General features: G+C 36.4%; 1 protein-coding gene across 1 annotated transcript in view; it reads right to left on the bottom strand.

Annotated features, from left to right (window-relative positions):
• ASCC3 (activating signal cointegrator 1 complex subunit 3) overlaps positions 1–15,507 on the bottom strand; it is a 254,794-nt gene that overhangs the window by 129,280 nt on the left and 110,007 nt on the right. Inside the window, exon 13 of the mRNA XM_060753089.2 lies at positions 13,758–13,829. Coding sequence (XP_060609072.2) covers positions 13,758–13,829 — 72 coding nt within the window. The remainder of the gene's footprint in view (positions 1–13,757; positions 13,830–15,507) is intronic.

The raw sequence follows: 15,507 nt of genomic DNA, 5'->3' as shown, positions 1-15,507 counted from the left end.
GATTAGACTGGATTTTGTAGTCTTGGGAATTTAGGTGACCAACATGACAACTGCTCCAAAATCCAAGGAGAGTCATACTAACAGGCATAAGGTAGAGAACTTTCAATCTTGTACAAGATACAGGAATGGAGAAATCACATTTGTGTCAGTATTTTGAGCAACAAACAGAGGTGTATGTGTCTTTAATCCTAATAACTGTGACCAGAATGGTGCTGGTGGTGCTGATATTTACATTATGTACTCACGTATATGTCAACATAAAGTAGAGGACAGATTTTGGGACCAAAATTATGGATTTTGATATGCCCAGTGGTTTTTGAAGGTTATTCCATGGAGAAGGGAATGATCCAATGCCACCTCAGGGGGTCAACCACTCCTGGCTTACACTGTCATTTCCCCACCAGGCATTCAAAAAAGTCATAGGCAGTACCACAGGGGAGAGGGTAAAGGGGAGGGGGGAATGGCAGTGCTTCCTTCACATTCTCCCAAGATGGACTGAGCTCTTGCTTTTTACCACTTGACATGGAGAAAGGGATAGTTCCTTTTTAAAAAAATAAAATAAAATAAGAGTAAGTTGAACTAGATTTTTGTTGTTGTTCTTTAACTAAAATGTCTATAGACTTTTACATGAGTATGTAAGGCAATTAGGATTGCAGAGGGAAAGGAAAGAGAGTTTACATTTCTCCACCACCATTGCATGTTTGTTAAAATCTGTCACAATAATGATTAGTCCTCAAGTCCCAGGGTCAAAGTTTTATTCTTAAATGCATTCTCAACTGTTGGGATTATCTAGTAGGGTCTCCTAAACTGCCTATAAGACATTTGGAGTGGGGCTTTTTTTTAGGAATGCAGTGGTTAAAGTCTCCTAAAAGGCCTCTGCCTCTCAGAGTTGCCTTCAGGCTTCACAGTCTGATCCACATTTGAGCTACTAAAATTTGTAAAAGACAGCAATTCATAATTCAACATATGCAAGTGTAGTCTAAGCAAATATAAATATTAGAAGGAAATGCATTTGTCAGTAAACTAAAAAAAAATCCTACTGAACACCATATTTCTTTAAAAAATGAACAGCACATATTTTAAAGATTATCCAGAAAAAAAATCATATAACTATTTGGCTAGAACTGTGCCAATGTTGTCAATAGTTACTCCTAATAACTGAACTTCTTCCATTTTTCCCAGATGTTTCCCACATTGTAAGTCCAATTAACAGCAAGAAACCAAATAACAGATCATTGCAATCCATCTTCCTTGCAAATTAAATCAGTATCTGTCAAATTCATTTCAACAATTCTATATAATAAAAAGGCTGCCCAGGTTCCATCACCTGGTAGTTGCTCTTTCAAATTTTGTTCGCATCTGATAAGAAAAAGTTGGCCAATCTGGAATACAGCAACATTTAGGATATTATGTTTAAAATAATTGGAAACAATATCAAGAGGAAAATGTTGGCCCACTAAAATGATCTGTGTACCCGAATAAAAAGGCAACCTTTCCAAGCATTTACAAGAGGACTGCCATAATTATTCTTACACCTGAAGTAAAAGACCAGAGATTGGGCAAGCTGATAATTAAAAGTCACTGTTGGTCTCTTGCAAAATACAATGTATTAATTTACAATATTAAAGCTTAGCAGAATCATAACACCACACTGACTAGGAGATAAGAGTAAAACTAAATTTCATGGATTATGTAATCCTGAAATGCTTCAACTTTACTGCATAGGGTTAGTGAAGCTGGGGGAAATCTTTCTATGGCAAAATAAGAGCTATTACTAACCTTAGAGGCTACCTATGTCAAACTGCAGGGAAGTAGGGCTTCTCTGTACAATTGCAATGAGGAAAATTATTACCATTTATCATTTATTGCTGTGATCTTCTTTATATTAGTACATCCGGCCCTCCACATTTGCTGGAGTTAGGGACTCAGGACACCCGTGAAAGTGAAAAAAGCAAATAAAGAAACTGCATTTTTTTTACATGAGAGAACAGTTCTCTAGGAATTTCTAGGTCTTCCAGCATTACTATTATTCTATGTTTCTATAGAGTAAGTCAACTAAAGAGTAATACTGGAGAACCTAGGGAATTCTAGAGAGAGCATTTCTAATTAAAATCTGTGAATAAAGTAAACACTGAAATAGTGGAAAAATCATTTCACTGCACTCCCCCTCCCAAGCATTTATATCATACTACAACTTCCATTCGCAACATACTTACAAAGAAGAAAAACAGAATGTTTTTCAATGTGTTGTGATTTGTGCCTGGTCTTATCAGTTCTACACTACTCACTCCAATTTGATGGACTATAAGATGTGTTGGCATACTCTAGTAAGCCTAACCATAGATCAGTGCAGAAATTCATGATTACTATCTTGTTGTACTTTTATTGAATAAATGATAGACACCCTTTATTTTGGTCAATAGTTTTTGGGATATCACAAAGGATTAAGAGGCTCTAGGTAGGAAGCTGAAAGACCTTGATGCACACATCGTCATTTTGTCTCTCCTTCCAGTTGCAGAACACAGCCCAGCAAGGGAGAAAATAATATTTCAGGTGAACAACGGACTCTGTGGATGGTGCCACTGAAAAAGATTTGGCTTCTTTCAGCTCTGCAGTTTCATGAAGATGGAACTCTGGCAGGTGATGGGTTGCACATCATAGCAGTTTGCAAGATTGTTTTTATTACGAATCTGACAAATCCTCCTGATGAGGAGGACTTTAAACTTAGGAGGGAGAAGAAGGATAGTAGTTCATAGAGTGATATACCAGGCATAAGTGAAACCTTTGGAATGAGTCTCATGATTGGAATGTAGTAATAGAAGTGTTTAACCTATTTCAGAGAAACAGACCAAATAGGAAGAGCAGCAGCATTATATATTAAGGATAACATAAATCCTGGAAGTCAGGTTGAGAGCATCTGGGTAAAAATGAAGGGAAGAAAAATTATAGGCCTTCAAGCCCCATTGAGGGCTTGGATTATGCTGATCTGGAACAGATAACCAAACATTCAGAAAGGAAAGATGTAGTGGGAATGGGAGATTTCAACTGTTCTATATATGTTGGCAGGTTACCTGGGAAGGAATCCACCGGAGCATTGCAGCACACCAAAATACCTGGGAGTTACTCTGGACCATGGCCTGACTTATAAAAAACACTGCTTGATTATCAAGCAAAAAGTGGGTGCTAGAGATAATATAACACCGAAGCTGACGGGCACAATCTGGGGATCATAACCACATATAATGCCTTTGCACTTTGCTACTCTGCTGCTGAATACGCATGCCCAGGGTGGCATACATCTCACCACATTAAAACAGTGGATGTGGCTCTTAATGAGATATATTGCATTACCACAGGATGTCTATGCCCTATATCGCAGGAGAAATTATACTGTTTAGCTGGCGTTGCACTACCTGATATTCATCGAGAAGTAGCAGCCAGTAATGAAAGGACCAAGACATTGACATCTATGATCCATTCTCTGTTTGAAAATCAGCCAACATCTTAAATCAAGAAATAGCTTTCTAAGATCTGCAAACATACTAGCCAAAACACCTGAGCAAGTGAGAGTCCAAAAGTGACAGGTTAAAAGCCGGAACCTCAATTAGTGGCTGATACCGGATGAGAAACTTCCTCCTGGCCACACAGAAGACTGGGTGACTTGGAAGGTGCTGAACAGACTGCGTTCTGGTACCATGAGATGCAGAGTTAATCTTAAGAAATGGGGCTATGAAGTGGAGTCCATGACATACAAGTGTGGAGAAGAGCAAACCACAGACCAGATACTACAATGCAGTTGGAGCCCGGCCACATGCACAATGGAGGACCTTCTATAATGGCATCTGAGGCACTTGAAGTGGCCAGCTTCTGGTCAAAGGAAATATAGCTTTTTACTTTGTTTGTGGTTTTTTAAATGCATTTTAACTGTATTCTCAATTTGCTTCTGATGCAAGCAATAAATAAAAATCCCAGACTGGTCAATGGTATGAGATTGCATGAACAAAACATCTGAAGACCCAAAGGCTCCTCATCTGAAGTAAAAAGTCTTTTTAGACACAATCAGATGGTAAAACCTTATCTTCTTAACAGCATGTTATTACCATTGTGAGTGTTGTGGAATGTTAAAGAACTCTAAATGCAAGAGAGTGAAAAGGCTGGATCTATTGTTGGGAAAGAATGCAAAGAAGGATGGAATATTGTGGTGAAATGTTTGCATAGGCTAAATATCTGAAGAAGGTGTGGGCTCTATGCACACAGATGACAAATATACATCACATTTATAAGAAAGAAATGCAGTTTAAGAATATGCAATTAGTACTGCAAATTAAATAACTGATTAACCTAATTCTCTATTTTTGTATCTTCCTGATTTAAAAATCTAAGTCATTTTATTAACAGAAAGCAATTCCAGCCAAATAGTTCTGAATACCTAGTCCTATAAATATGAAAAACCATACACATTGTGCATCAAAATGTTCCTTAAAACCACTATACTCAAAATAAGGAATGCATGCACTGCAGTTTATAAATCAGGAAACGTCCATGTGTGAAATTAGAAGAAGTTGCAAGGAGGTCAAAACTAAAATGCAATCATTAGTACAGAAGACATTATTCAGCATTACCACTGTTATCCATTCCTGAAATTTCTGTCTACAAAACACATTGTAGGATGCTTAATAGCAGTTCATACTTCAATATGATTGTAAAGTCATCATTATGCATAACTTTGTCTATTCTATTAAATGTTAAAGATGTATATGAGCTCAGCCCTGATATGCCAGGAAACATGTGAGAAGCCTTGCATAGTGCATTTATTCTATTATTAGAAGACATCCTTTTCACTCCCTCTGTAGCAATTATTATGCTGGACAAAAGTACACACATTAAAATAAAAAATAAATGATGTGCCAAACACAGGCAATTGTTGCTTTGCAGATATTTTTGAACTGGAACTCCGACCAGCCATAGAACCAATGGGGTGAGCTTGTGAGAGCTTCCTACTCACGGTCTAAGTCAGTGGTTCTCAACCTTTCTATTCTACTAGTTTGCCAAGCTATTTATATCAAGAAAGTGTCTGTGTTATGTGAGGTTCAAGCCTTTTTACACTTGTGTTGTAGAATCACTCATTGATTGGTGATTGGTCAGCTAAAAGACTCCAAATGAAGCGATTGGATGGAAGATCCTGTCTGAAGGTTTAGCACTAAGAATAGGGGCAGCTATAAAACAAGAGAGTTCTTGGTGGACTATGAAAAAGAACAGCTGGATACTTAAGAAGAGTACCAGAGCAGACTTTTGAGAAGTCTGAAGGACCATCACCAGCACAGAATAAGAGCTGAAGGAAAACTTTACCCCTGTAGCTAAAATCGCTCCATGCAAGAACTTGAAAAGTCCTGCAAAGCAGGTGTGGTATACTCATGTGGTAGACTTTATAAACAGCCGAAGACAAATGATAGCACTGGAGCTGAGGCAGCTGTTGAACTAAACTGAGGACTGCAGATAAAGCATGGAAGAGAGCTCCGAAAGTGTCCAAAAGCAGAGCATCTTTATCAGAGAGAAAACTGAAAAGTAGCTAGCTTGCAAATTAAGCAAGGAGAGTATAAAAAAAAAACCCTGAGTTAAGGCTGGATATGAAATAAAATTAGAGCTATTAAAAAGCCAAATCCTTACGACAGTAAGACCAATGCTGTTTGTATTGATCTACTGAAAATGAACAGCAACATGTGGCAACTAATAGTAATTATCAAACTTTGTAACAAGGTGGGAAAACTGTAGCACAGGAGCTACTGGCTTTACTAGGACCTCTATTGTGCAATCACAATATTTTTTTAAAAAATTGAAGGGGAATTTTTCACCCCCAAATCAAAGACACACACACACACACATCCTGTCCCCAAGGCAAACCATGCCTCATGGATTTAACCCTGCTTCAGGTTAAATCCAACACTACCATGGTGGCCACAGTGGAATCCCACCCCCTCTCTTATTTTGCACCATTCCAAAGTCAGCTCCACATTGCTTCTTAGCACCCAGAGGTGTTTTCTGGAGTGTAACGGGAGCTTCAGGGGGCCAGAGGGGAATTATTCCCTCTCTCAATTCTGCTGGATTCTACAATCGCACCAGCAGAGATCCCACTGTAGTTATATTGTTTTTAAAAATTAAATAGCTACGGCTTTTCTGAATTTCTAATCTGTTTTGTACTGTATTGTTACTGAGCCACTCTTGAAATAAAAAGCAACATGCAGTGATTAGTTCATATTTTTGGTGGCAGTGAAACTGCATAAAGAATAATTAAGAAGTGGAGTGACCCTCTTTCTGACAGCAGCTCGTCCTTAATAAGAGGGTACCTGGAAGTGGAAATGGCAAAAATTGTTGTTGTTGTTGTCCAATACACTATGGAATAAAAGGGAAGTCACCACTGTGGTAAAGACCTCTCTACTGCTTGAGCATGAATAACTTGTAGTTATTCCCCCCCCCCCCGATGCACTGCTTTGGGAGATTTGTGTATTGTGCTACTCCCTGGGGAATTAACAATGTAAGAATAATCAATGCTATAGGAAAATAATGCCCCAGCTCTAGCCATCCCCGTTCCTCTCTTCCCTTCCCTTAGACCAGTGGTTCTCAACCTGTGGATCCCCAGGTGTTTTGGCCTACAACTCCCAGAAATCCCAGCAGTTGAAGGTCAAAACATCTGGGGACCCACAGGTTGAGAGCCACTGCCTTAGACCCATAAAAACAAAAACAACAACCATAAACCATTTCCCTATTATGATTTCCCCACTTTACAAAACATTTACTAGCTCAACCCACTGCATTCATCCATTGCCTTCTGTTGCCAAGGGCCAATAATGCTATTAGAAGAAATATTAGCACAACTTATGAATTTCGATTTGGAAATCATAGATCCAGACAGGTATGTTTCTAACAGAAACAAAAGAAATTCCTTTCTTCCATTCTTCTCAAATGGTAGAGAGAGAATGCAATAATTAAAGTTTTACAAACGAATACTGAAAAATAATCACAGGTGGACAGTGATAGTTAACCATCTGGAAAGAAAAAAAAGCAGCTGATGTGATATTCAAAAGTCTGTAAGAACTGAAATATTGTAATATTGACAGATTTAAGGAATTTTTGAATGGAAATATTAAAGGAGCAGGTAGAACTACATTGAAAAGCTTGCCTGTGAAACCTGTGGCTTTGTAAAAACTAGAAGAAAAGAAAGTCAACTCAGTATGCAAAAGAAATATTAAAAATATTTTGCAAGATTCCTATAAAAGAGCATAGTTAGACTAAGACACCTATTATTATCTTTTTTTGGCAACTAACACAGAAGGAGATGTTCACGAAAGATATGAATCGATATGGCCTGGATGTCAAAATCACTAGTTACAGAGGTGGAAGAGGTGAATATTCTACCAAGAATGGAATCTGACCACTGCCCTATAGAAATCAAAATAAAATTTGAAGAGAAAGCCAGAAGATGGAGATTAGATGACAATTTATTGAGAAGTGAAGAAGACGTAGAAAAGAATAGGAAATTATTAAAGGAATACCTGGACATAAATGACATACAAGAAACACATCCGTTCATAGTTTGGGAGGCGAGCAAAGCGGTGGTGAGAGGTAATTTCATACAACAAAAAGCAATAAAAAACAAAATTAAAAATGAAAAGGAAAAAGAAATAATGAAGAAAATTATACAAGAAGAAATGAACCTAAAGAAAAACCCAAAAAATAAAGAAATTAGAGAAAATTTGACCAGACTACAGAAACAGAGAGAATTCCTAGAACAAGAGGAAAGGGCAAAACAACTGAAATTTTTAAGACAAGATTACTTCGAAAATTCAAACAAACCAGGGAGATGGCTATCGAACAAACTGAGGAAAAGAAGAGAAACAACTTATATAACAAGGATAAAGGAAGGAGACATGACATTCACACAAGGAAAGCAGATCAAACACCAATTCGAAAACTTTTTTCAAAAATTGTATAAAGAAGAAAAAATAGATAAAAATGCAATCTACAAATACCTAGGGGAAAAAACCATACCGCATATAACAGAAAAACAAAGAGAAACGCTGAATAGCGAAATATCCGAAAAAGAAATTAAAAAGGCAATAAATGAACTGAAAAAAGACAAAGCCCCGGGCCCGGATGGGCTAACGGCCATTTATTATAAAACATTCCAAGACGAACTGACTCCCCTGCTCAAGAGAGTAATGAATGAAATTAGAGACAAGAAAGAAATGCCCCAAACATGGAGACAAGCCCTGATAACCCTAATACATAAAGAAAATACAACCCCAGAAGATGTAAAGAATTACCGACCCATTTCATTATTAAACCTAGATTACAAATTATTCGGAAATATTATTGCAGAAAGATTAAAAAAAATATTGAGTGAAAGAATTAAAGAAGAACAAGCAGGCTTTTTACCTAAAAGATCACAAGCAGACAATGTTAGAACAATCATAAACCTCATAGAACATTTCGGAAACAACATTCAAAAGAAAGTAATGTTCCTAGCACTAGATGCTGAAAAAGCCTTCGACAATGTAAATTGGGATTTTATCAAAATTGTAATAAAAGAGATGGATATGGGTCACTATTTTGGCAATATAATTGAAGCAATATACAATAATCAGGAAGCGAAACTTATAATAAATGGTCAACAGACAGAGACAATACCCATCCAAAAAGGAACAAGGCAAGGCTGCCCAATATCCCCGCTGATTTTCATCCTGACATTAGAAATTTTATTGGATAGAATCAGAGAAGATAAAGGAATCAAAGGAGTACGAATTCAAGGACAGGACTATAAGATAAGAGCGTTCGCGGACGACATCATTGGAATAATAGAAGATCCAAAAAATAATCTAGAAAAATGGCTAAAGACAATAAAAGACTACGGAGAAGTCTCAGGATTTAAGATCAATTTAGAAAAGACCAAAGCAATAACAAAAAACATTACAAAGAAAGAACAGGAAAAAATTGGGAAAGATTGGAACATCCAAATTACACAAAAAATAAAATACTTAGGAATAATCCTTACAGCTAAGAATCTACAATTATTGGAAAATAACTACATAGAAAAATGGAAAAAAATAAAAAAGGATTTGGAAAATTGGGGAAACATGAAATTATCTTTACTAGGAAGAGTAGCGGCAGTGAAAATGTCAATTCTGCCAAAATTAGTGTTTTTATTTCAAAATTTGCCAATAATTAGATGCCAAAAAATAATCAACAATTGGAAAAGAGATATAATGAGATTTATTTGGCAGAAGAAAACACCAAGAATAAATTATAACAATATGACAGAGGGCAAAAACAAAGGCGGATTAGCTACCCCGAATATCAAATTGTACCACGATGCGTGCGCTCTTATTTGGATAAGAGATTGGGCAAAACTTAAGAAAGAGAAGATCTTAAATATAGAAGGGGAAGGATTGAGATCAGGCTGGCACGCCTATTTAGGATATGGCAAAGCTAGTAAAGAAAAACAATTCGGCAATCATTTTGTACGTTCATCCTTAATTAAGGTATGGAATAGATATAAAGATAAATTTTACAAAAAAACCCCATTATGGCTGTCGCCACTTGAAGCCTCACAAAGTAGAATTTTAGGATGGAACGAGTGGCCTAACTACAAGGACATAATAAGAAAAGAAGGAGGAGAATTCAAGATCAAAACCCAACAAGAACTAAAAAACATAAATAGTAAAATTTCATGGTACCAATATGAACAAATTAAACAACATTTTAAGAGAGACAGAGAAAAAGGATTCGAAGAAGGACCCTGTTTCTGGGACAAAATAATGCAATCAGAAAACAAATTAACTTCCAAAATATACAAAAAACTGCTAGAAGAAGAAGGAAACGCAGGAAAGGAAAAATCCTATATGAAGAAGTGGAAAGACAACATAGGAAGAGAGATAAAAAAAGAAGAATGGGAAGAAGTTTGGAATAAGAAGTTAAAATATTCAAAGGCGATGGAACTTAAAGAAAATTGGTTGAAGGTTGCTCACAGGTGGTATATAACGCCCCATAGATTAGGAAAAATTAATAAAAATACAAACACCAAATGTTGGAAATGCGGAAAACAGGAAGGGACATATTACCACCTATGGTGGACCTGCCCAAAAGCAATAAACTATTGGAGAAAAATACAAAAAACATTACAAAAAATACTGAAGACCAATATACCGTGGAAACCAGAAATTTTCCTATTAGGAATACATAATATAAAACTGGAAAAAAATAAAGATAAAATACTATTTCTACTGCTGACTGCTGCCAGAATAGTCTATGCAAGACATTGGAAAGGAAAAGACCCTCCAGAAGAAGAGGAATGGCTAACGAAAATCTTAGATATAAGAAATATGGATAAATTAACATTCATACTCTCTAAAAGAAGGGGCACCCCGATAGCCGAAACAGATTGGAAAGATGTAACAACGTACCTAATAGAAGGAAAAAACATGGAAATACTTACATGAAAGAGAAAGAAAGAATAAATAAGGGGAGAGCTGTAAAGAGACGAAGAGGGAAAGTAAGAAGAGGGAAAGTCCGAAGGAAGAGGAAGAACCTCCCAAAGATACCGGGAAGTCAACGACAGAACAGAACACACATACCTCCTACCCCCCACCTCCTACCCCACAACTCTGTCCAAATTCTCTGTCTCTGCACCCGGCACACAGTAGTGATAAATACATCATTCATTGTAAATACTCAGAAACCACTTTGCTTTCTACTCTTTCTATTCTTTCTAAGCTTTTAACCCCCCCCCTACCCCTCCCACCCCTTCTCCCCTACCCCCCCCCCATCAGACTTTCTATGTCTTTGTTTTTACCTTGTATGAAAATTCAATAAAGATATTTTAAAACGAAAGAATGCTACTACCACGCTTGCCTTGACTAATTCAAAGTGAAGTCTACAAATGAGACATCTCATTAGTTTGAACAGATGGATAAAAATTAAAGGCTGATTTGCCAACTTTTAATTTCCCAGTAGCAAAGAAGAGCTCGACGTCTTGCAGAGTAGGACAGTTGAAAAATCAACATGAAAAGATTTCCCTCCATCTGTTGAAACACATGCCTGTGTGGAATACAGCTCCCTCCTACTGTCCTTACACTCAAATGGCAATAATGCATATAACATCTATTAAAATGCACCAGCATTCAACATCAGCTGAATGTTTCATTCTACTATGTAATACAGTAAAGTGACTGGGCCTAACCAGCATGAATTAAATAATGGTAAATTGTGCGTTGTTTAGTTAACGTGTTCTTTGAAGAGCTCAGAACAGCAGATAAAGGACTGCCTAGAAATATCATTTTTTAAGATGTGATCATAAAAAACCAATACAAGAAACTACTGATAAAACACAGTACAAAAAACATATTAACTGCTAAATTTCTGCTGGGACCTATAAAGTGCTAGGATTTTTAGCAATCTAATGGCAAATTGATACCAAATTAAGTTTGTTCAATGTGAAGATGGGACATGTTCAAGTGTCAATGTTTTCCAAGTCACAAGTTTACATTTTTGTGCAGTTGAAAAATAAAGCCAGGAGAACTAGACAGTCACATGTTAAATTTCAATGTTACACTTCTTGTAGGACCAAGCTGGACATGAATATTAAATCTATTTTGGGGATGACAGTCATGTTGTCCAAGGGCCACCTGCATCCCTTGGTTCCCACCATCCCCATGACAGTCCCTTGTTCAATATTTTTTTTTTCCTTCTGAGAAAAAGGAATTTTAGACCCAAATTACTCTGGAGACATGGTTTACCATTCTAGTACTGCTTCACTCAAAAACAGCAGAATGTCATCCTCTGAACATGAAGTTGCTTCCAGTTCTCAGTATGTCCCTTCCAGTTCTGGAAAATGGTGATAGTACAGGCCACTAAAGGTTGGGAAGAATCAAAAATGATTCTTTAAGGGTACAACCATGTCCTTTTTAATTGACGCTTTTAATATGAATTCAATGTTCATGAATTCAAACCGCCTTGAGTCTCTTCAGGGAGATAGGGCGGGATATAAATAAAGTTTTATATTATATAATATGTTATAATGTAAACAGAGCATACATTAAAATTATTGGGATTGCTGTCATTTACAAAAGAGTTTAATTCTATCCTTGTCTGCTATAGCTGTTATGAAAGTTGCTTCTTTGAATCTCCCATTTGCACTGGGAGAAAATTTGTTAGGCAATCGCAAATAGCTTCATAAGAGTGATTTTTGTCAGAACCACATCAGGTGAATAAAATACTTAAAACTCCTTTACTTAATTTACTGTATCTCAATAACAGTAACCCCCCCCCCCCTTTAATGCTTGCGATTTACCAGATTTTAAAAATCTATGAGAAATGGAAATATGTTTTAATGTCATATGTAACTTGGACCTCATCAAGTTAACTATCTCCGATTTTTTAGACTAATTTATGTTGAAATCCCAACCAGATGTTGACTGCAGAAGTCTTAATGTAATTATTGAAAGCCTATTTGAACAAAATAGATTCAGAGAGATTTATTGTCTGGATTAAAGTTCAATTCAGAGAAGTTTAGTGTCTGGATCACAAATGTGACACTGTTTCTTTCTGAGTAAGCATAGATAATGGATGATCTCTCATGAAAAAATAAAACTTTTCTAAGTGGCTAGTACAAAAGCTACAACTACTCCTGGCCACAGTGATCCAGGCATTTGGTAATCTGAAACCTGGGCTGCTGTAATCTGTGTGTGATTAATTTTAGGCTTGGTTCGGAAGCGGCAAAAAGTGTAGAATAGGAAATCTACACGAGTTTTATGACATCTCCTTGTGTAGAAATATACCTCCTGTGCTGGGAAGCTGCCAATCAACCAACAGCAAGAATCAAAGTGTTACTTTTCATTCATAAGAAATTGCCTTTTGTACAGTCTTTATATTTTGACTGGGAAGTTCTACTTACCATATTGTGGCCAAGTGAAGTTCATTTGGATGCAATGCAGAAGAAGTCCTTCTTTGATACAATGGCCACGATGTCAAATTATCTCACTGAGTTTCAGGAAGATTCCAAGTGTGGCTTTTCTACCATCAGTTATAAACCTATTTGTTTGCCCAGGCATTTTCCTTATTACCGACCTGATTCTGAACATTGTTTTATCATTGTGTTGTTAATTTTAACAACTAGTGTCAATTGCATTTGGTTTTTGTTATAAACTTTTATTGCACAAAAAGCTATATAAACATGTATTTCAGTAATAAATTAAATGAAATACAATTGTGGTTTATAAAATCCATGCTCTCACATTTGAGCAAGTGTCAAAGGCTGTGAGTGGTATGCAGAATATGTCAATGTATCCATTGGCACCCACTCATGACTCTGTTCATTTATCTGATAATTAATATAAATATGCCATCCTCAATTCAATGCTTCATTGTATACGAAATGAATGTACATCTCCTTTTGGAAAAGTACATTATGTAATTAGACCAGGGCACTCTTATTCATGCTTCCATGTGACAAAACGAGACTAAATACTAAGCATTAAGGAGTTTTACATGCTCCTTTGCTGGCATTCTAGAGTGTTTGCAGGCTTTCTTACATGAAATTTTCATTTAAAAAGCTTTTCATTGCTTCTGAAAACTTCAAAAAGATGAATCAGCTAGTTTCCAAATGGAACAGAGGGAAATCAAATTGTTTACCCAAGCAAAGAATAAATCCTTGTTGATATGATTTACAAAAAGTTTCTTACTAAAAGCCAATGAAGTGAGCATACCTGATGTCCAGCTGTTATTTGCTTCAAGACATTTTCATAACAAACTTCATCCATGTTGATCAACTGCTGTACCTGTGCAATAGAATACAGATGCTTTACTAACTAGTATTATTTTATCCCCATTGTTGTAAGACCATCTTCACCATGGCCTACATCTTAGACATTCATGTAGTCTTACTAATGCTTAAGGAATACAAACATAGTTTTGAAGCAATTAAACATCTCTCCTTCACTGAGATACTTGGAAAACATTGAATTGTAAACTTATGTAGCTTAAAAATGAGTTATTTACAAAGTTATTTACAAAGTTATTTACAAAATTATATCTTTGAATTTACTCCAAATGATATTAATATAACAGCATTAGTGGTATACCTCACATAACAAAACAGATGTATTCCTAGGAATTACAATATTAACAGAAAATGCTGGTAACTAGAGGCAGAACTGTGAAACTATATGTTTATCCAGCCCTCCTTCACCATCTTTCCAATACTGATCCTACTAAAAAAAGAGGAAAGATGACTGGAAAAGTGTAAAATTCTTTGACAGAAGCTTTGTTTAATGTGGTATGCCTATACAAACCTTGCTGTATGCGTGTTCATAGACAGGCACATGCCTGTCAAGCATATGCAAATACTTGAAATTCTGGCTAACAAGGTTGAAAGAACAAAGTTTAGTGTCTTCCTATAACTTTGGTCTCAATTAATGTGCCTTTAAAATAGTCATTTGGATATTTCAAAAATGTACCTAGCTTTTATGCAAATCAGTGGATGATGGAGATTGTGAGTATAATTAAACCCTTGACTTGGCCTAGGAGGAAGCTTGAGAAGACCCCTTAGGCAGTCTATACAAAATTAACTACCCCAGAAGGATGATGTAAGTCATTATTTCTCAGTATGGTTCTCTAACCTATAACAGAGATGCAACACTGAATTTCACTGGAAGGTCATTGCCTCCTGTTCTCTGCCAAATTTACAGTGATGAAAAACACAAGGGTGGTATAAGTTAATATTGGTATGTCAGCCCAGGCAAAAGTTATCAGTAATGGCAAAAACTAAACTGCAAGGTTAACATAAGCCTTTCTTCTCCAGCAATAGCTTTTTCAATCTTCAATGTGCAGAAAATAAATAGCAATCTCCCTGGAATTTGCTTTAGTAGGGATTTTTTTTTAAAAAAAGTTTTGTACTAAATTAGAAATAAGAAAGAATCTGAAGTCTTTATTTTATTTTTTGTGTTAGGCAAAAAGCCACTTGCTTACAATCACATTCAAACAATAGTTGTTGCTGTTGTTGCTGATGTTATTTTAAAATCCTCCACTGGTATCTATAGGTAGCAAACTCTTCTACACATGAAGCTTTTAACAGGTATAAAGCAAAGATGTGCAACTGTGGATGGTGAGAAGGGCATATTAGCATCGCAAGAGAACTTGGGTGAGCTAGGCTTTAGATCTGGAATTGTTTTTCAAAATTTTGCAAACATTTGCTTTGACCCAGCAGGAAGAGGAGCAGCAGGTCTCCAAACATGGTGTAAATATCCTGCACAGACCCCTAGAGTCATTGAGGACATATTATGGAGCCTTTTTGTAAGTTTTGATTTGAACTCTAAGGGGAGGGGGGGGCACAAATGGTATTGTGGGGCCTAAAGCTGCACTTTGTCCATTCTTGGGATAGAAGATTGTAATTCAGCTACTGTAAAGAAATGCCACATGAAATCTTTACTTGACATTGCTTCCAACTCTGAAATAAAA

The sequence above is a fragment of the Anolis sagrei genome, chromosome 1 (genome assembly GCF_037176765.1).
Source record: "Anolis sagrei isolate rAnoSag1 chromosome 1, rAnoSag1.mat, whole genome shotgun sequence".
Lineage (NCBI taxonomy): Eukaryota > Metazoa > Chordata > Lepidosauria > Squamata > Dactyloidae > Anolis > Anolis sagrei.
This window is presented reverse-complemented; position numbering and strand designations above follow the sequence as displayed.